We start from the raw sequence: 22,477 nt of genomic DNA on the forward strand, positions 1-22,477 counted from the left end.
GGCGACTACGGATGAAAAAAATGAGGTCAAGGGCCTTAAATTCATTTTTTTTCACTTGAAATTCAACTGATTTAAATCAGTCATAAATGCTTTACATTTAATTTACTTCAAATCAAATATCAAAATATCGACAACCTTTTTTTTCTCGAAACTTGTACTTGCAATCAAAGAGCATCTAAGCCCTCATCAAATGATGCTAAGTAAGCATGGATGGGCTACAATCACCCATTTAATGTAAAGAAAGGAACTAATCTTTCATAAAACCAAAGCCCCCAAATTGTTGGATTTCAATCGAAATCTACACAAACAAATTTGCATTTCATGCAAGAAATGAACTTAAATGCAAATTTCAAACATTATTATAGGAAGTAAATTTTGCTATAAAAAAATTACAACAGAATATCACGGTACAAATTATATTAGGATAAAATTCATCTCTGTTAAATTTGAATTGAGAATAGTATTGCATATGATATGAAAGACTGCACTAATCTCCACACATATCCAACGGATATAAATCTCATCCAAGCACGATTTCGACCAAGATATTCTTATGCAACTTTCTAATATAAAAATTAATTTTTTTTTTAATTTCAAAACTGTTTTAAGAAGCAATAAGAAAGTCATCCCAAACGAAGCCTTAACTAAATTCCATACATAAATCATTCAGAACTGCTGCATAGACTTATAGCTGATATACGGTAATGAACAATCTAGACCCTTCTTCATCTTTCTTAACTCGAGCACAAAACTATAATTTTCAAATAGGCTGGAATATTTGTACCAAGATTACAGAACCAGAGAAATCTGCACAAAATCCACAAGACCAGCTTCACCTTCAGCAAGAACTGAAAGAGATATAGTAATTTACTTTAAGTAAACTAGTAAGGATAGAAAGTTATCATTGCTTATAAAGGCTTCAATTGAGAAGGCTTTCTTACTGCGTCTTAAATTAACTTTTTAGTACAAAAACTTTAATTTTTGTACTAGAAAATTACTTTAAGAAGCAGTAAGAAAGCTGTCCCAAACGAAGCCTAAATGTATAGCGTCAGTTATGTTGTGTAAATTTATCCTCATACTGAACTTGTAAATGACTGCAGAGTTTTAGAACTTGTTTGCTTACGTTGGGGACAGCAATCTCTCAGTGAGGAGTTTCCTGATTAACTTTGAATTTTGAAACAGCGGCTAGAGCAACGTTAAGATGATCTCCAATCCTATCTTTTTTCTCCTTTAAGAAACAAAATACATAGAATTATAAACTTGAGGTTGTTGGATTAAAAACATGGCTATGAAAAAAAACTGAAAAGTATAATATTGTCAATAAAAACGAACATCAGATTTTGCCTGTTAAGCCTAGCATAAAATTTCATGCAATTTAAAAAAACCGATACCATGAGCTTTTTATTAAGTACTTTTTTATAATTTGATCAGTTTCACAACATTGCACGCCTGGAAAGGGGTAACAGCAGCTATAATTCTTGAGTTCTTGCAACCCATGTTTGAGGACAAGAGGTTTTTCAGCTCAGCAGAGGGAGGTACATAAGAGCAATCTAACTGCAATTTTCTTCCTTCAACTATTTACAATCAATGGCAATAAACTTGCAGATGTTTTTCTAATTCTTCTGGAAAGTTTCTTGAAACAAGGTTGGCATTGGAAGTTCTAGATCAGAAGTAGAAGCTCGAATTCTGGCCAGTGCAGTTTTTCTGTGTTGCAACTGAAGCGAACAGCAGTTGGAAGGAATGGAGGAATTGGGAAGCTCTCAGTTAGGAGCGGGAGGGGCAGGGAACAGCGGGAAACAGGAACATGGAAGCCAGAAATCGATGAAAACGTTTTTGACTAGGACACAGGGTGAATAACAATATTGACTACTGTTGGAAGGCAAGAAAACAAGGTTTCTGGCACTGGGAAGGCTCGGCCGGCAACTTGAAAGGGCAGGGAACAATTCTAGCTTGCAAGAATCATTGACAGGGAAATTCTAAGTGAAGGGCTGAATTACAGGTTCTTATAATTTTATTATTCTTGAAAGTAATCTTGTTAAATTTCGATACATTTTCTAGGTGTCTAGAGTGAAGGAAATTTGTGGGAAATTGAAAGATAAAGGGCAAATGCTAAATTAGACCTTTGAGTACCACAGTTGGTTCAAGTATTATAATCGTCTCCTGAAAATGGGCAGGCTTCTGTTACTGGCCCAAAGGCCGGTTCAAGTCTATAGGAGGCGGACAAGTTCCGCTCCCCTCATGTTGCCTGCCCACATGGTGAGTCCCAAGGCTTGTAATAAGTTTGAATTTCAAAAGGAGGGGGCGGCTAGGTCTTGGGAGGGAGAATTGATTAGGAAATATTGGGTATTAAGGGAGGGATATGTTTAGGAAAGAATTATGTTTTGATTGATTGAAATTAGGGTTTCTTGGCGTTTGGGCTCTAGACTCTCTTGTCTAGAGATTTGGGAGAGACATCCTCCTCTCAAATTGAGGATCTCTAGTATCTTTACTTTGTGTTTGTTTCTGTTTGTTTGTTATAAGATTTGCTATCGTTTGGTTGTTCTTCCACCAAGATTCTATTATTTTCTTGTTGTTTTTACTGATTATTGCTAGGTTTGCTTGCAAATTCAAGTAGATCCGATATGATTACTTGCGAACTCAAGTAGATCCGATAGGATTACTTGCGAACTCAAGTATTTCCTATGAGCTTCAAATCTTTATTTCTATCACTAAGTTAACGCTTCAATAGCCAAGACTACTTTTATAAACAGTAGATACTAGATAACCATGCATTATAAAATTTCAAAGATACCATCAATAAAACATGAAAAAATTTGATATGAAATTAATCTCATAAGATCAAAACTTCGAACAAATCAACTTTAGTAAAAAACATGTAAACTCGTGCAAAGTGCAAAATGATGCATAAAAACATGTGCCATAGCATGACAGCACAAAACAAATCATACAGATACTGAGTAATTCATCTTTAAAAACATATTAAAAGCATTACAAACAACCATCATACAAGATCACTTAACTGAACTACAACAACAACAACAACATCAAGCCTTTATCCCACTACGTGGGGTCGGCTACATGAATCCTTTTTCTCCATTGTGTCCTATTAAAAGTCAAATTCTCATTTAAATCTAATAAAGAAAGGCCATTCCTAATATTTTCTAGCCAAGTCTTTTTAGGTCTACCCCTACCTTTCCTAACATGTCAAATCTAATATCTCTACTCTCCTAACCGGGTCATCAGAAGGCTGCCGTTTTATGTGACCAAACCATCTAAGGCGACTCTCTCTAATCTTATCTTCTACTGGAGCTACTGCAACCTTTTCACGTATATGCTCATTTCGTATCTTATCTCTAAGGATAAAGCCACTCATCCACCTGAGCATCCTCATCTCTGCCACACTTAACTTAGTATTATGCTTCTCTTTTAATGGCCAACATTCGGCACCATAAAGCATTGCAGGCCTCACTACCATCTTATAGAATTTTCCCTTGAGTTTGATAGGTACATTTCTATCACATAACAAGCCCGATGCATTCCTCCACTTCAACCATCCAACTTGAATTCTGCTGATAATATCCTCGTCTATTTCACCATCACTCTGAACAATAGATCCAAGATATCTAAAACGTGTACTCTTATTAATGACTTGATTGCCCAAAGTCACAATCCCCTCACTAGGTCTATTATTACTAAAATTACACTCCATATATTCCGTTTTAGATATACTCAAGCGAAAACCTTTAGACTCTAAGGTTGACCTCCATAATTCAAGTTTACCTTCAACTCCCTCTCTAGTCTTATCAACAAGAAGAATATCATCAGCAAAAAACATACACCAAGGTACATCCTCTTGCAAATGTCTAGTGAGAACATCCATGACTAAAGAAAAAAGATATGGGCTTAAGGCTGATCCTTGATGTAACCCAACCGAAATAGGGAAATACTTGGTCAAACCACCTTGTGTTTGAACACAAGTAATAGCTCCTGCATACATATCTTTAATGATTTGAATATAAGCATTATTGACTCCTTTCTTTTCAAGAACTCTCCATAGCACTTCTCTTGGAACTTTATCATATGCTTTTTCTAAATCAATAAATATCATATGTAGATCCTCCTTATTTTCTCTATATTTCTCCATCAAACCTCTTAATAAATGTATGGCTTCCATAGTCGACCTACCCGGCATGAATCCAAATTGATTTTGAGAAACATTAGTATCACGCCGCAACCTATGCTCCAAAACTCGCTCCCATAGTTTTAAAGTATGACACATTAACTTAATACCTCTATAATTCGCACAATCTTGTGCATCACCTTTATTCTTAAAAATAGGAATTAACACACTCATTCTCCACTCATCTGGCATCTTTTTAGTCTTCAAAATAGTATTAAAAAGTTTAGTAAGCCATGAAATTCTTTCATCTCCTAAGCATTTCCACACCTCTATTGGAATATAATCAGGTCCAACAGCTTTTCCACCATTCATTTTCTTTAAAGTCTCTCTAACTTCAGTTTTACTAATACGCCGATAAAAACATAAATCTTTATTTTCATTTAGGGTACTAAGGTCACTATAGTCAATCTTATTTTCACAATCTTCATTAAAAAGTTTAGCAAAATATCTCATCCATCTTTGTTGAATATCATCTTCTAAGAAAAGTATTTTTTGATCTTCATCCTTAATACACTTCACTTGAACTAAATCCTTACTACTCCTCTCTCTTTGTTTGGCTAACTTATACATATATCTTTCTCCCTCTTTAGTATCTAATTTATTATATAAATCACTAAAAGCTAATGTCTTTGCATCGCATATTGCTCTCTTAGCATCCTTACAAGCCACTTTATATATTTCCCAATTATCAGAATTTTTAAAATTAAACCAATTTTTATAACGAAGCTTTTTATTTTTAATCTTTTCTTGCACATTTGGATTCCACCACCAACTATTTTTACTATTGGGAGTTTTTCCCTTTGATACTCCAAGGACATCTTTTGCAATATTCTTAATATCACTAGAAGGAAAAAAAAAAAGCACCAAACTGAAGAAATTGTAGCTTTATTAGTGCTAGAAAATTGTGCTTCCTTCACCTATATAATAGTTGGAGTTCTAAATCACCTGATTAGAATAGCAACTAAAATATGCATACAATGTAGTCTTAAAACTAACATCTAGAGTTATTAATCAAGATGAATTTTTAACGTTTCCAAACTTTGTGACTCCATTCCTATGCTTTACAGAGCAATATAATTTTGACTTACGACTTCACACTTCCTGTGGATGCCTCGATGAGAAATCACATGCCCCACCAACACCAAAAATCAAGAAGAATAATAACAAAACATACAAAAGAGTATAAGAATGCATAGAAATTAAAAGCAATGAAAGTATGTTTGAAAAACATTTTACTAGACTATTATCTTGCTTAGTAATTAATAAAAATAACAAGTAAACCTAATTTAGCTTCATAACTCATGAGCAGTTTACATGATTCTGACTTGAATATGTAAGAACTTCAAGCCATGCAGTCTTAAAATATATGGAGATGCTTCTCTGATTAATATAGAGAATTTACCTTCAAGGATGGTATTAGTCCATAAGCCTCCTCACAAGTCTCTGGGCCAGCATTTGCTATCATACATATCTGTACCAAGAGCAAGTCAAATTCATGAAGAGTATGCTTCAATATCACACATGAAAAGTTTGACTCCAAACCTCCCCATCAGTGGCCCCATGTTCTTTGAGACTTCTAAAGCATTCGAGTCACGGAGTAATACATGCCATATCTTCCGAAGTAAATGCAATAAAATGCATAACGGCTTTTAACAAAATCAACAACTTAAATGAGACGAAAGAAGAATCAAGGATACTCCAAGGCATGTCTAACAGACTTTGCATCGGTATACTGCACAGCAGCTTTTGAGTACAATAAAGTATTGCCAAAAGACCTATATAGATGAAAAAACAGACAGAAGCAGCAGAAAGTAAAAAATTAAGGATGTTTAAAACTTATGGGTGCAAGCTATGGACAGAGATAAAGAACATGAATTAATACTCAGGTATTTTGATCTTTAGATCCTTTAATGAGTCCAAATGTTCCTGAATCCCTTGCAAAATATCTGCTGCTTCACAATCCATAAGTATTTTAGCGCCTGGCGGGAGTTCTGCATGAAAAAATAATCAAGAGATGCAAATAAAAGGTAATAGTTATGGAGAACTATCAAGAGCAGAGCCCTCTGTGTTGTTTTTGGACTTTATCCTTTAAGTTCGATACCTGAGTTTATGTCAAGGTTTTCTCATGAAAAAGTAACAGTAATTCCATGGGTAATTTATGATCCTGCCGCAACCTCAGGCAAGAAGACATAAAAGGCAAGATGAAAAGAGAAGGAGAAAATCCAAAAACAAAAACAATAAGAAATTAGTCATCCACCTCAGTATCTAAGTAAAAAATAATGACCTCTGAATTTTCCTTAAGATAATGGCTGATCTATTCATATAACAGAAAAAAGTGCACTTGACAGTTTCATATGCCTTGTCAACAAAAAAAGCTAGTCATTAAATTGAGATGTCCTTCATAAACAAATTGCTATACTCTTGAGAAACAAAGCATATTATTCTGAATGATATAAGAATAAATTAGCCAGTTCAAACTTTAACATATAACTAGAAAAGTAATTTGTAGTAGAGCTGCATGTGCAGGAAGTAGCTAGCATCTTATAATGCTTAAAAGAAAAAAAAAAGTTTATATACCTGCTACTATCATTGGTTTGCTTCACCTTTACGAGAGCTTATCATATCAGATAGGCTAAGCAGTTCACAGGCACAAATTATGACAAATCGTGGTTCAGAGATATCAGACATGACCAAAACAATGGATCAATGACTTGGCAGGGCCAATTCAATTTTATGAAAGTGAACCTTGGTTTGCCCCTTAAGATCAGTACAATTAGGCACATAAGATTGGAATTTACGTTTAGATACATTTTTGCAGCAAAATCATAGTCTATATCAAATATTTGACTAGATTGAATATGCTCAGACACTGATCTCTCATTTATAGGTGATTAAACCACATGGTAGAGGACTTTGTGTTGTATCTACGGGTTGCTTCATGAAGGACGCCATGAGTTAAGCCCAATTTCTGGGTTGAAATCTGACTCATTCCATAGAAGCTCCTACAGCATAGAATTCATTAAGGTCAATTTAGATGAACGACAAGTTCGCTCAAGCAAAAAAAATTGGAAAACTTGTAGACTTCGAGATTAGTCTAATTTAGAGGACTCAATGCCACATATCAACCTAGATTATATATTTTGAAAGGTAGGGCTTATATCTCAAAATAAAAGCCCATTTTTTACTTGAAAGTCTGAGAGCCTAAGCATGAGGTTGATTTTTAATTGGACTTATTAGTAAGTAGCTAGCCGAAGGTGGAAAGATTAATCATAAGAGCTCAACCTAAATTGTTTTTGGCTTAGTAGCATGAAAACTGGTCTAAATTTAGTTGATAGGCATAGTAAATTGAAAATGACGCATGTTTAATTGGTGGGTTTGTTCGTATAAAAGCAGGCACAAGTTTAGCATTTGGTGGCTCTTATACTATTGTTGTCACAAACTTAATCAAGTTTAGGCCTTAATCATGTGGCTCAAGATTTGTAATGTTGTCACAAACCTGATCCAGGGTTGGATTTATATTCTATGGAAGGCCTAAATGCTTCAATGTTTGCAATGTTGTCATAGACTTGACTAAGTGTTGCGTTTTACATCCAAAGCCCATTAGTTTAATTCATAGCCCTAGATATGAGGAAGACCCTTAATTTGGAATTTGCTCTAGTGTACATGGCTTGCTATATTTGTGTCGACCCAATCAATTGATTTTAAGCCTTACATCCATATGAAAGCCCAAAGAGGAGACTTACAACATCAAGGGTGAGTAAAGGCTGAAGTCATACAAGGGCAAAATTGGTTTATAGACTAGTTGTTGTTGGCTTTGCGCCGACTTGATTATCTGTATTAAGGTTTACATCTAAATGAAGAATAAAAAGGTAGGACTTACAACCTAGTGGATGAGAAAACCCTAAAATAAGACTTACAACATCGAATGCTGTTACGTCTGGACCGGTCCAATTCTACACCCGACGGCTCAAAGCCAGGTGGAACCAGGCGGAGAACAGAGAGAAGGGCCGGGATTTTGGTGGGCCCTAGCTAGGGTAAAACGCATTGTGGGAGGGAAATTTTGAAATAGAAGGGTCTTTTAGGTATTTTGTAAAACTCCTTTATTGTTAATTAGGAGGATTGGGGGGGGGGAAGGGAATTTCATCTTAAATTTGAATTTGTAATTTGAGATCTAGGTTTTGTTTTGGGCTCTTGGCATCGCCGGAGATTGTGGAGAGTACGTTCTTCCTCTCGAATTGAAGAACGATTGTATCTTTGCTGATTTCTATTCTTCTACTAGTGAAATCCAAGTCTTTGTTTGAGTTTTCTTGCTATTTTCTCGTTGTTTTCCTGTGCTCGGTGCTGTTCTCCATTGAAAACAGCAGTTTTCCTGCTGTTTTCCTCTCCGATTGTGATTAGGTTTGCTTGCGGACACAAGTATTCCCTAGGGTTACTTGCGAACTCAAGTATTACCTATCAATTGGTATCAGAACATCATCTTGGGACCATCGGCGGCTGAAAAATTCAGAAATTTCAGCAAGAAACCCTCTTCCGCAAGGGAAATTTTCGGTTGCCGTGGAAGAGAAGATGGCCGAAAGAAAAGTAGAAGTTCTGGGGGGTGAAATCGGCCAACTGAAGACCGATTTGGAAGAGAGAACCGTTGAGTTTCAAAATCAATTTGCGTCCATCCATGAAAAGATGGATGGGAGGTTCACGGCATTAGAAGAAATGATGAAGAAGATGTTAGAGAGCAAATCAAACCCGACGACAGCAGAAGCAAGGGAGGCCACTGGTGACAACGGGAGAAACGGGAACCCGAACCCATTGAGGGGAGGGAGACCACCGAAGTGGAGATCCTTGATGGGAATGACGGAATGCCTCTGCTAGAACCGCTTTCTAGAGAGGAGATGAGCATGGGCTATGAGAGAAGGGGTGCTGAATTTTTTGGGAGAAGGAATGAGTTCTACCGTCGAGGTGCTGAGGAGGAGAGGAGAAGGGAAGAGTATGAGGAAGGGCAGTGGTATGATCGGCGGAGGGAAGTTCGTGACCACTGGGGAGCTTTTCCTCCTCGGGGAATGGGAGGTTATGGAGCAGTAAGAGGAAACTGGGGAGATCCGAGGTGAGGAAATTGAAGATGCCCATCTTTGAGGGTGAGGACGCACATGGCTGGATCTACAAGGTGGAGCGATACTTTGCGGTCAATGGGTTGACCGAGGAGGAGAAATTGACAGCGGCAAGACTGTGTTTGGAAGGGAAAACATTAGCTTGGTAACAGTGGCGGGACATGAGGCAGCCCATTCGAAGCTGGAGGGAGTTCAAGGACTGTCTGCTAGAGCGTTTCCGAACTAGTAGGGGAAGAGACTTCTACTATCAGTTCTTTTCCCTGACACAGGAGGGGACGGTTGCCGAGTACCGCGACAGGTTTGAGTACCTCGCAAGCAGGCTGGATCGTCTCTCTGAGACCGTGTTGGAGGGGAAGTTCATGAAGGGCCTTAAACCGGAGATCAGGGCAGCTGTCAGGGTGATGAGACCTCACGATTTGGGGGAAGCCATGGAGTTGGCACAGCTGGTGGAGGATCAGAGGTATCAGGAGAGAGGGGATCGTAGCAGCAGCTCTGGGGGATCCTACAGGATGACGACTACCTTCCTAGCTCCAAAAGGAGCTGCACCACAAGAGGCACCAAAGGAGAGGACAGGAGGCGGCAATGGTGGGCAGTTCAAAAAGCTGACTGAGAAGGAACTGCAAGAAAAAAGGGCAAAAAGGGGTGTGCTTCAGGTGTGATGAGAAGTACATGCCGGGGCATAGGTGCAGGACCAATCTCTTCAGGTTCTCCTCGTTTGTGAAGATGAGGAAGACGAAGAGGGAGGTGGGAGTGAAACTCCTTTATTGTTAATTAAGAGGATTTGGGGGGGAAGGGAATCTCATCTTGAATTTGAATTTGTAATTTGAGATCTAGGTTTTGTTTTGGGCTCTTGGCATCGAGTGAAATCCAAGTCTTTGTTTGAGTTTTCTTGCTCTTTTCTCGCTGTTTTCCTGTGCTCGGGTGCTGTTCTCCATTGAAACAGCAGTTTTCCTGCTGTTTTCCTCTCCGATTGTGATTAGGTTTGCTTGCGGACTCAAGTATTCCCTAGGATTACTTGCGAACTCAAGTATTACCTATCATAGAAGACCTGAAATTGATTTCATGTCTATAATGTAGTGTACATTAAGATAACAACTCACTAGAATCCTTAGATAAACTAGAGTCCAAAACATCATAACTTACTACTTGGCCTATATGTTTGATAAAAATTTAGACACTATGTATTTTACTTTTAAGGCTTAGGGGTGATTTAGGCCTCAAAAGAGCATTTTGAGTAGAGCATCAACTGATATGCTACTAAGGTGGCATGGGATTCCTGATGCTGGATAGTTCAAATGAGGTTAGTTATCGAAAGCAATGAGACACTAAGATTCCTGCTGGTTGATAGGGTGGACGATGTTTGAATTCAAAGAAAGAGAGACATATGCGATTAGTGTGGGTTGTCAGAAGCATTGGGGTGCTGAGTTGGTCAACTCCTTAAGGGTAATGGGTAGCAGAATTCCAAAGATATAATTTTAAGTTGACTGTTGTAGGCTGCTGGATAAAGGAAGAAATAAAAACCAAGTCAAATCTAGTTTGTATATGACTGTTCAAGCCTTCTATCCACCTTCCAGTTTATTTAAATCTTTAGGAATGATCTACAAAAATTATAAAATTGCCCAAATACATTAGGAAATTAATACAATTAAGTTCAAGTACTATTTAAAGCGTTAATCAAATTCACTAGGCCTTAGATAATATTAATAACTAAGCTTAAATAAAAATATGCTCTTAATCAAAATGATTAATCCTTAATACTAATTAATTGAGGAAGTTTAGAATGATTAAAATTCGTGTCAAGATGACTAAACCTAAGCCTAATCATCAAGTCAAGTTATCTTCACATCAAAACAAAAATTATGCTAATTAGACCACAGCTAGAGTAATTAAGCATTACTGATATCAAGTACAACGTAAACTCTTTCAATTAAGAGTTTAATTCTATTAATTGAATAGGTGATTAATTAGAAAAGAAATGTATAATCTTAGGGAATCAGATTTTTAATTAGATCGAATAGCCTTTTCTTTATACAAATAGGATGCCCAATTTCACTAATATGATAAGTGCAAAAAAGCTGTCGATAATATAAAGCAGTATTTGATGATTCCTCCAATTTAGTGGCACCTCTTATGAGGAAACCCTTAATCTTCTACATTTTGGTGTAACTATTTATTTACATGCCTAAGATACTTATTTATAATTCTCAAGAAATATCAAAAGATAAACTACATAAATTATCAAACCGAAGAGCAACAATCAATCCTAGAAATAAACCACCAAATTATTGTTAAAATCACGCACATTCAACCAAAAATAGAAGAAGCATATAATATCGTAGAGGAACATAAACAGAATAGTCAAAGAAATGTCGCAAGAAAGAGCTATAGGACCATGAATAGGACTTGTATAACAAAAAATAGAGTAGGAATAAGTCTCAAGGAAGAGTTACAAAACTCAAAACAAATAGCATGCTACATTCCCTCATCTTTAGAGGATCTCTACTGCAATCTAGCATGCAATACAGATTTAAATGGTCAAACAATATAACAAACATGCATTTTTTGTGAAAACAAATTTGACCTTGACTAAAAATTAATGCCAAGTTAACGATCATGAAAGCCAGTTTCATAAATGAAATTTTACACATAAGAAAGAAAAAAATTATTAATGAAAACTAACAAATTATTATATTTTCAAATTTCAACCAATAGCAAGCAATGATCAGGACAAATTATTAGAAGGAGATATAAAGAAAAGGGAATACGGAATAAAAATAAAGCTCATACAAAGAGATAGCATTTTCCAAAAATTAAACCTCAAACTTAATCAAAGAACTGAATTTTATGAGAAGGGTTTGGACATCCATTAACCAAAGATGGTCTTCTTCGCATGCCACACATACCAAATTTATAATCCTCACTGAATAGCAATAGAATAGAAAATGTCCAAGGAAACACCAAAGAAACGAACTAAAAGGAATGTCAGTCAATGTAAAAAGCGAAAAACTGGAAAGCTTCTATAGTCTATAATGTCAGCCAATCTAAAAAGCGAAAAACTGGAAAGCTTCTATAGTCTATATTCCCACATATCCAGATGCAAACCAACCAACAGTTACAATTCTGAAAATCTAGTTGTAAAGAGAGCCGCACCGGCCCCAAACAGAGAAACTATAAGAGGAGCTGCAAGAACATCAAGGGAGCGCAAACAAAACAATCACAGAAATGCCGCAAGAAAGAGCATAGAACCCATAGAACAAAAAATAGATGAACCATAAAAACAGCCAGAATGAAAAGCCAAAGAACCGGAACAAAGAAGAAAGAACCAGCTACAGACCCACATTTCATCAATAATTATTGTTGTTTCATTCAATGATAAGTTCTTAATTATAAATTAATTTGCACATGCTCTCGACATAAGTTGGCACTATCTCAATCAAACTTGGCTATAAAAGATGAAAAAAGAGCCTCGGCTATAGAAACAATTACCAATTTCTAGCTTTAATTCCTTGTCTGAAACAGTAGACTTAGCCGGTTTTGTTTGGGGTAGGCCTCCCTTTCCACCACCTTTTCCTGCACTAAAACTTTTTCCGCCTTTGCCCCAGTCATCTGATGACATAAAAAAGGACTTCAATGTTACACGCAGGCTATTTTCTAGAACATACTCTCACAAAATCCAAATATGAAAAGAAAAGTTTGTGATGCAGAAATACAGTTAAATTAGTAGATCGGAAAAGAAAAAGAAAATAAAAAGACATTACCTGAGGATTTCTCAAATGAGGTTTTTCCACTTGATTTTAGGCCTTCAAATGATACCTTACCAGTTTTTAGGTCAGAAGATCCTTTGTCATCTCCCTTTGCCGGACTCGGGCTTTTCACATCAACGAAACCTAAGAATATGAATAATTACCCATTAAAATGGTCATTCCCAAACTTTAGAATAACCTTTCCAAATTTACAGCAATGTAATATCCTTTAGTTTACATTAGGATAACAAGAGTAATCAATCAGTTAAACAAATCCAAAGGCAGGAAAAGTAAGTTATTTGAACCTTCATATTCAGAGTCAGAGGAATCTATTTCGATTTGATTTAATTTATTCAATGAAGGGCTGTCCTTGCTCTGTTTTCCTGCAAGGAAGAAGTGGCTTAGAGTAGATACAATTACAAGTATTTTATTAACACGTAATGAAATTCAATCATTATAGCCTCATGCGAGTTCATTGTCAAGTTTAGTGAACTTATAAAGGATTCACCAGAAAAGAAGATGCAAACAATTAGAATGATGTCACATTGAATAAATATACTCTACCTTATTTAAGATCAAGGCTATAGTATCATATAGCATATAGCCATAAGACTATACAAGCCATTCACATTAATTCATAATACACAATCAAGCCTTCCATACAGAATACTAGGTTGCAGACAAGTTACCACCAAAAAATAAATAAATAAAATAATTGTTACAAATCTCCAATGAAAACAAAGCATCCGCAAAATGCTACTAAGAAAAATAAATATAACTCACAAAAAAAAAAAAATTCATATCATCAATCGCTAACTTTCATTTATCACACATCCTATAGTATACTTATAATTAATGCAAACACACTCTCCATGGTATCACTGATGGAATTCCTTTTTTTTTTTCATAAAAACATGAGGTATCCCCTCATTTCCTTCAATAACTTTTGTTTATTATCATATTATGTCGATTTTACATTTCTTTGTTTAATTAAAGGCAAAAATCGTTCTCTAACAAAAATAAGGGAAAGCAACCCTTCTTAACAGAGATTATTTGTTTGTTTATCAAAATCATCTCTATTTTTGCCTCACCAAAATAATGACTTTCTCCAAGAACAAGTGATACCAAAAATATTAAAAATTTGTTCTCAAAATTATACCGCATTTTACACATCCCGAAAATCATTAAAACTATTTTTATAAAATTCTACGTTTCATTTTGAACATATATATAGAAGTATATACAAATAAATGAATATATTAACAATTAATAATTAATTATATAATTAAATTATTTGACCTATAATTTTTAATAACATTATTAAACCAACTATCCTACCGTAAAAATTCAGCATCTAGCTCAACTTCGTGATCTACAATTGGCGACTAATGGGCAGCTGTTATGGATATTGTAGTAATGCATGAAAAATTAATTATCTACATCATAAATTGAAGCAGTTTTATCCCATTTCTCCCTTATGCATCCCATGAAATGGATGCGGAATCAGGCATAAGCGGGGATGCTCGGATAGGATGGAATAAAGAAATAACAGATAAGAAGAAGAAGAAACATAGAGGAGAAAAAAAAAGTAAAATAAAAAAAACTAGGAGAAGGGAAGAAGAAGAGAAGAAAAAAAGAAGTAAAGAAGAAAAGAAAAAGAAAAAAGAGAGGAAAGGTAGAATTCAAGATTTTATGTAAGAATCTTATTTTCATATTTCCATAAATCGAAATTGATTTCAAGTTAGCAGGCTTCAAAACTTGAGTGAGGAGAAATTCTTTCGAAACAAAAATATCATTTGAATTTAATTAATTTAACTTTGAGTTTTCAATTTAAAATTTTATATTAAATTAATAAAATTATTGCTATTAGGTTATTTACAAAATAACAAGATGTTGAGGTGATAAAAATCAAGAAATTTATCCCGCAAAAGATCCCATAATTTAGGTGAGATACTCAATCTCTAAAATAGAGACAAAAAAAAAAAAGGCTTAATATTTATTTAACTTGTATAATCTCATTAAAGTACTATGTACATGCAAATAGATATTTCTTCATAATGAACATTAAATAATACTATTAACAAGTCTGATGAATTTTCATAGGATCACATGCTTAAATAAATTTAAGATATTTTAAATTAACTCATAAGCATTTTTAATAGAATATAATGTTTATTTAAGCACATAGATATTGACTTTTACATATCATGTTTACCTTTGATGCATATTAAACAAATTAATTGATAATAGATGAATATCAATGCTACATAATTCAACATGTCGATGATGATATTAAATTGAAAGAATTCAATGTAAGATCATGTCAAGAGAGATGGGATGGTAGATTATGATAAATTGCGTACAGAGAGACAAAAGTTTTGACAAGGTAAGTCCCAATAGAAAAAAAAAAAAGTTTACCACTCTCAGCACTAGAAAGTTCATAATATAGGCTCAACCTTGAGATCAAGGTGTCATTGATAATTGCTATGTTAGATTGTCCAAATTTTATCAATGATTTTTTTGGGTTAACAGGTTAGGTGATGACTGATGATAAATGTGCCAAAAGTCTACGTGCATTATATGATAGTTCTAAAGTATTGATGATTATAAATTGAGCATAAAATACAAGTAATTTCATACTAAAAACTTAAGTAGCATAATACTTTGAATGATTTGACATTTTATATATGTACTTTATTATTTTATATAAATTTATAGTCATTACTTATAATCAAGTTATTTACCATTCAAATCATCAAAGCAAGTTTTAACTAAAAAATATTGCATTAAGCTAGTTATAATTATGCTTATGTTAATGCAAAAGACCAGCATGTATATTATTACTTTGTTCTTATATATTTGAACCATATATTAGAATTATTTATCACACTGAGTGTTTAGCTCATCCTATATTATAATAACCAATTTTCAAGCGCACATGAGATCGTAGGCAGGTGGCCCAATTTTTCCTGTAATTTAATATTATGAATGAATGTACAATTTTAATAGGTAATAAAGAAAAGAATGTATATTATATAAATTAGATTTTTTATATGTATAAATTTATATTTGAAGTTATTTAGAAGCATCATATTCAATTTGAAGATTTTATTTATTCATGATTCCATACTAATGCTAATGCTTGATTTATTAGATGAGTATGACGTGTAATATAGATTTTGTGATGAACTCAATCTCTAAAATAGAGACAAAAAAAAAAGGCTTAATATTTATTAATTTCTATAATCTCATTAAACTACTATGTACAAGCAAATAGATATTTCTTCATATTGAACATTACATTATACTATTAACAAGTATGATGAATTTTCATAGGATCACATGTTTAAATAAATTTAAGATATTTAAGATATGTTAAATTAACTCATAAGCATTTTTAATAGAATATAATGTTTATTTAAGCACATAGATATTGACTTTTACATATCATGTTTACCTTTGATGCATATTAAACAAATTAATTGATAATAGATGAATATCAATGCTAAGTAATTCTACATGTCGATGATGATATTAAATTGGAAGAATTCAATGAAAGATCATGTCAAGTGAGATGGGATGGTAGATTATGATAAATTGCATACAGAGAGACAAAAGTTCTGACAAGGTAAGTCTCAATAAGAAAAAAAAAAAAAAGCTTACAACTCACACATAGAAGTTCAATAATATAGGTTCACCTTGAGATCAGGTGTTTATTTGATATCAAGTCAAAGGTTAGAAAAGCAGATATCACAAAGAATCATGAGTTTCGTTTTGGGTTAATGAATGCTCCTACAACTTTTAATGGATTTCCATGAATCAATTTCTAGTGATGTCCATTTTTTATTTTGATTTTCCTCCTTTAAGACTTCTTTAAGTATCTATTCAATTGCTTTAAGTCTTGAGCGACTACATCGATTTGAATCTTCCTTATATTGCCTCAAAATGGTGCCACCAGAAATAGAAAATAGAGACAGGGTTGAAAATTGTCAATGCTCTTGATTATATCTTGCATGGAAACATCCGCATCATTCATTGAACTGAGCAAAGGTGCCACTTTGATGGAGAGAGAGAGGAGTATGGTTGAATTGCATTTTTTTTGGAAATAGGAAAGTTCGAACACTTCATAAAGGATGCACTTTTAATCAAAATTGGAAATGCCTTTCTAGATGAGAAGATGGCATTGGAGGCAATAATTAGTTTATCACATACTCAAAGCCTTATTCATAATGATGGAAGCTTCCCTCTTTCTTTTGCATAAAAAAGTCTAATAAGAAGAAAATATGTTTTTTAAATTATGGCAAATTTGAATACACATGAGACTTGGTATGACTAAAGAAACTTAGATGTCTTGTAAAGATGTATTAGAATCAAACAAAATAGAATCTTAAAGATGAGGACATCATAGAAATATAAAAAAATAACTGTGAAATTATTAAATGAGAGCTTAAAGAACCATTTATTTTTACAATAGCATAATAAATAAAAATAATGAAGCATATTATAATATTAATGCAAAAGAAAAATAAAGAGTTAACTATTGAGAATATGCATAAAGGTAAAGTTTTAGATCCATATGAGATATTCCGTACTTATTAAGTTTGGATAACTATAAGTGAAATTGTAGTAGTTTAGTTAAGAATTTTAAAAAAAAATTAAAGACTAAGAGGATGAAAAATATTGAAAAATGAGCATTTTTTTCACAAATATTGAAGAACAAAGGAAAATTTCAAGCTTCTGATAACTATATGAAGGAATTAAGTAATGAATCATACAATAAAGCTATGGAAGAAAGTAATATAATATATACTTCCAGAAAACTCTGTCGATTTTTGGGTAATCCATTTGGTTTCATGCTAAGAAGATATATTATGGAGTTATTATTTAAGTTAAGAAAATCAATGAAAGAGTAATTAAAAACAAAGGCATGACCGTTTATATAAATTTTTTATTAATCTTGAAAATGCATTTGATCGAGTAGCAAGAGATTTTATTTAGCGCAGATTATTAAAGTTAGTGGGATAAAGGCTTGAGGGTGGTGGTTTTTGTTGTTGTATATTATTAAAGTTGAAAGATTTATGATAGAGGTAATGCTGAAGTTTATTAAAGATGTTATAATGAAACACTGACTAGTATTAGAAGTAGTTTGCATGGATGACAAAAGATATTTCAATTATAATAGAATGGCATCAAGATAAGCATCTAATTTAGATGGCCATTGTATTGGCTATGAAGATTGCTTGCAAAAGATACTCGAAGTAAGGTGTCTTAGTGCCTACTACTACTAATAACATAGTGTGATATTTTTTGTTGAAATAAGTTGAATATTAGAACAATGGATAATAAGTCTAAAAGGTAGAGAGCATAAAATTACCAACAAATGTTGGGAAATATAATATGCAATTTTTGTAGGCATAATATTAATAATGATTGATCAATAATATTAAAATATTAAGTGACACAAATGTATGACAGATTTAATATATTTGATCTATCAATACAAATGAAATGGTGGTTTAGATAACTAAATAATTTTTAGAGTTAAGAGAGTAGATGGTCAAAAACTTCAAATAGAGAAATTCCTCAGAGCATTATCAATAAGTAAGATATCATGAAGACTTAAAACTAAATTTTATCAAACTACAATTTAGGTCAAATATTTGTAATACTCAGTATTGGGTTACAAAAAGTCAATGATGCATAGGTTGAAATTGGTGAATATAAAGAAAAATGTATCCAATACACGAGTAAATAAAAAGTGGTGTTAGATGATCAGGAGGATGAGTAGAACTAATGTAACATGCAATGTTTGCATCGATACACCTATTTTATAAAGGCCGTGCTGTATCTGATACACCGATACACGGATATCGCCTTCAATACGCCACCGATACATTGTCGGATACGCCAAAGCCGTATCCCAATTTTAAAATACTATTTATTTCAAAAGGACACGCGATCCCGATTACGTGTGTCCGTTGAAAAACAAAAAGAAATTGGAAAAAAAAAAGACACTCGTATTTACTTCCGCGGCTGCGAGCAGTTCTCCTCATTCCTAGATGGATTTGAGTCTCTTGATGATATGGGAATATTAGAAAATTACTAATCATTCACTTGATGAGCCTAAATTTGAAGCTATGATATTTATTGAAGATGATATAGAAGTTCAAATACAAACCACTGAAGAAAGCTAATCATATCATTCCTTCTATTGAATAGTTAAAACTTTATGTGCTAGACATGTTTATGCTTTTGTTGTTGTACTAGAACACTAATACTTATCTTATATTTCAATATTATAAGATACAAGGCTACAAATGATGTTGTTGTCATTTCTTTGTATTTCAAATATTATGCTTTGATTGCTTTCTTAATTTTTATATATGATTATAATTATAATGTCGTGTCCGCGCCGCACCCCGTATCCTATATTTTTAAAGAATTGACGTGTCCCGTATCCGTATCGTGTCGATCCGTGTCGTCGTATCCGTGTCGTCGTATCTGTGTCGTCGTATCCGTATAGGCGCAACATAGGTAACATGGGATAGACGTTACTCGCGATGATTATGAAGAAAAGTTACACCTAAGACAACACTTGACATAAATGAATAGACAAAGAAAATCCTATAAAGCTAGCCACAAATAGTATTCATCATAGCTAACGATGATGACGATCAACAACAACAACAACAACAACATCAAGCCTTATCCCACTCTGGGATTGGCTACATGAATTCTTTTTCTTCATTGTGCCCGGTTAAAAGTTAAATTTTTCATTTAAATCTATAAAGAAAGGTCCTTTCTAATATTTTCTACCCAAGTCTTTTTAGGTCTACATCTACCATTCTTAATATAAGTCAAATCTAATACATCTACTTTCCTAAACGGGTCATCGGAAGACCGTCATTTTATGTGATCAAACCATCTAAGAACGACTCTCTCTAATCTTATCTTCCACGGGAGCTACTCCAACCTTTTTCAATGTATATGCTCTTTTGGTATCCTGTCTCTAAGAGTAAAGCACTCATCACCTATGCATTCTGCATTTTTGCAAGACTTAAACTTAATATTATGTTTCTTTTATAATGGCCAAGCATTCTGCATCATAAAGCATTGCAGGTCTAGCACCATCTTTAAGATTTTTCCTTAGTTTGAGGGGTACTTTTTCTATCACACAACAAGTTGAAGCATTCCTCCACTTTCAACCATCCAACTTGAATTTCTAAACTAATAATATCCCATCTATTTTTCACCATCACTCTGAACAATAAGACTCCAAGATATCTAAAATGTGTACTCTTATTAATGACTTGATCACCCAAAGTCACAAATCTCCCACTGAACTATTATTGACTAAAAATTACATTCCAATATGTTCAGTTTAGATCTACTCAAACGAGCCTTTAGAATCTAAAAGTTGACCCTCCATAATTCAAGTTTACCTTCAACTCCCTCTCTAGTCTTATCAACAAGAAAATTCAACCAGCAAAAAGCATACACCAGGGTACAAACCTCTTGCAAATGTTCCTAATGAGAACATCCATGGCTAAAGCAAAAAAGATATGGGCTTTAAGGCTGATCCTTATGTAATCCCAACTGAAATAGGAAAATACTTGGTTAAACCACCTTGTGTCTAGACACAAGTAACAGCTCCAGCAATACATACGCTTAAGACTTGAATATAAGGCTATAAGTATTTATTAAACCTCTTGCCTTTTTCTAGAGCTCTCATAGGCACTTCTCTGGAACTTTAATCATATTTTTTCTCTAAATCAAATAAATAAATATGTAGATCCTGCTTTATTCTCTCTATACTTCTCCATCAAACTCTCAATAAATATAGTTTTTCCATAGTAACTACCCGACATGAATCCACATTGATTTTGATGATTATCATGAGTTTATATTGATTAGATAAATTCCAGGGTCTTAGGATAAATAAAAGGCAATAATTAGCATAATTAACTAATAGTTAAGTCATAATTGCCTCATTTAAAAACTAAAGTAATCCAACATGAATCAAGTATTTTATATAATTAACTAGGGCCACTTAATTAATCACCGTAAAGAACTAATTCAAATTCAAATCCCTCAAATGCGCCAATCCTCTGAACTTCAAGGCCAAAGGGTGAGTGCCAGGTAGTTCAACTAGTAAAAGAACTTTGGAAATTATTCGTCAAAGGTCTAGTACTAGAATCCTACCCCTTAATTTGCCCCCCCTAAGCCCAATAAAATTATTGTCAAGGTCCTAGTACTGAATCCCTACAAAATTTAACTCAATTAAATATATTGACATATAGGATTTGAAAACCCTCAGGGATTTACAAAATCCATTTTTTACAAGAAGTTATTTTGAGCGGATTACCAATCCCTTTTGCGTAGTTTGCATGCAAGTATGAAGTAGCCCCCCTTTGTCCTAAAAATATACCTCAATACCGCCAGAGTAAAAGCAAAAGCGTGGGAAGCTATAGCATACATGACTTATTATGTAAATAATCAAACTACGAAAAACAACTGCAATTATTTTTTTAAAATAAACAGGTCGAAATTAAATCCAGTATGGCCAAAGAATGATAACATCAGCCGCTGCATTCCCCACTAGCAATTAATGTTCTTCCAACTTAGCAGCAGAACCTCCGTTAACCTTTTCTGAAACCAAAATCACGAATTTGCAGACAAAAATGTAAAAGAAAGAAAATATAAAGGCCCCAGTTAAGTACTTCAAACCAAATGCGACGGGCGAGAACTCAATAAGGCACATTTACAAGAGGAATTTCCCTGCTCATATAATCCAAAATTCTTAAACCCAAAAACCCTAATGAATCGGCTAAAAATAACCCTGAGGCCCACCGCCTAAAGCCAAGCAAGTCAAAGCCGAGAATCTGCTTTAATCCACCACATTGGTGGAATTTTCTTACTGGAAATCAGGGAAAGCAGTGGGTATCAAAGACGAACAGAATTGTTGCTTTCCCGGCTTCGTAGCACTGAATTTCTTGAGCGTCTTTCCTTTGGTTGAGAATACCCCTTTCCCCCTTTCTCCGCCTGAGTAAGTGCTCAAGCACTGCGGAGTAAAGATGCTTCTGCTATAGGAAATTTGACTTTATAACGGGGACAAATTTCCCGTTTACAAGGAAGAAATAACATAATTATATATCAAAAATTTTATTTTAAAAAATTAATTTTATTAAGATATACTTTTTTTAGGAGCTAATATTATTAATTTATGAAAAATTAGATAAAAAAATAGATTCCTTAAAAATCGGATAATTAATAAATATTAAAAATAATTAAATAAAAAATAAATGAATATAGTATATAACAATGATATATATAATTATTATATAAATAATTTATACAATTTAATTATTTAAAAATAAATGTAGTTTGCATAAAATAAGTTTAAATATTTAATATAAATTATTTTTTTTTATATTTTTTTTTTATTTTTTTTT

General features: G+C 33.6%; 1 protein-coding gene across 1 annotated transcript in view; it reads right to left on the minus strand.

Annotated features, from left to right (window-relative positions):
- Positions 1–560: 560 nt before the first annotated feature.
- Positions 561–22,477, minus strand: part of LOC110109166 — a 25,738-nt gene continuing 3,821 nt past the window's right edge. The window contains exons 2-10 of the mRNA XM_028698234.1: positions 13,331–13,425; positions 13,041–13,169; positions 12,769–12,888; positions 6,063–6,171; positions 5,878–5,955; positions 5,723–5,756; positions 5,583–5,651; positions 1,124–1,228; positions 561–848 (exon numbers count right to left, since the gene is read on the minus strand). Coding sequence (XP_028554067.1) covers positions 1,142–1,228; positions 5,583–5,651; positions 5,723–5,756; positions 5,878–5,955; positions 6,063–6,171; positions 12,769–12,888; positions 13,041–13,169; positions 13,331–13,425 — 721 coding nt within the window. The 3' untranslated portion in view covers positions 561–848; positions 1,124–1,141. The remainder of the gene's footprint in view (positions 849–1,123; positions 1,229–5,582; positions 5,652–5,722; positions 5,757–5,877; positions 5,956–6,062; positions 6,172–12,768; positions 12,889–13,040; positions 13,170–13,330; positions 13,426–22,477) is intronic.

The sequence above is a fragment of the Dendrobium catenatum genome, unplaced genomic scaffold, assembly GCF_001605985.2.
Source record: "Dendrobium catenatum unplaced genomic scaffold, ASM160598v2 fragScaff_scaffold_1056, whole genome shotgun sequence".
NCBI lineage: Eukaryota > Viridiplantae > Streptophyta > Magnoliopsida > Asparagales > Orchidaceae > Dendrobium > Dendrobium catenatum.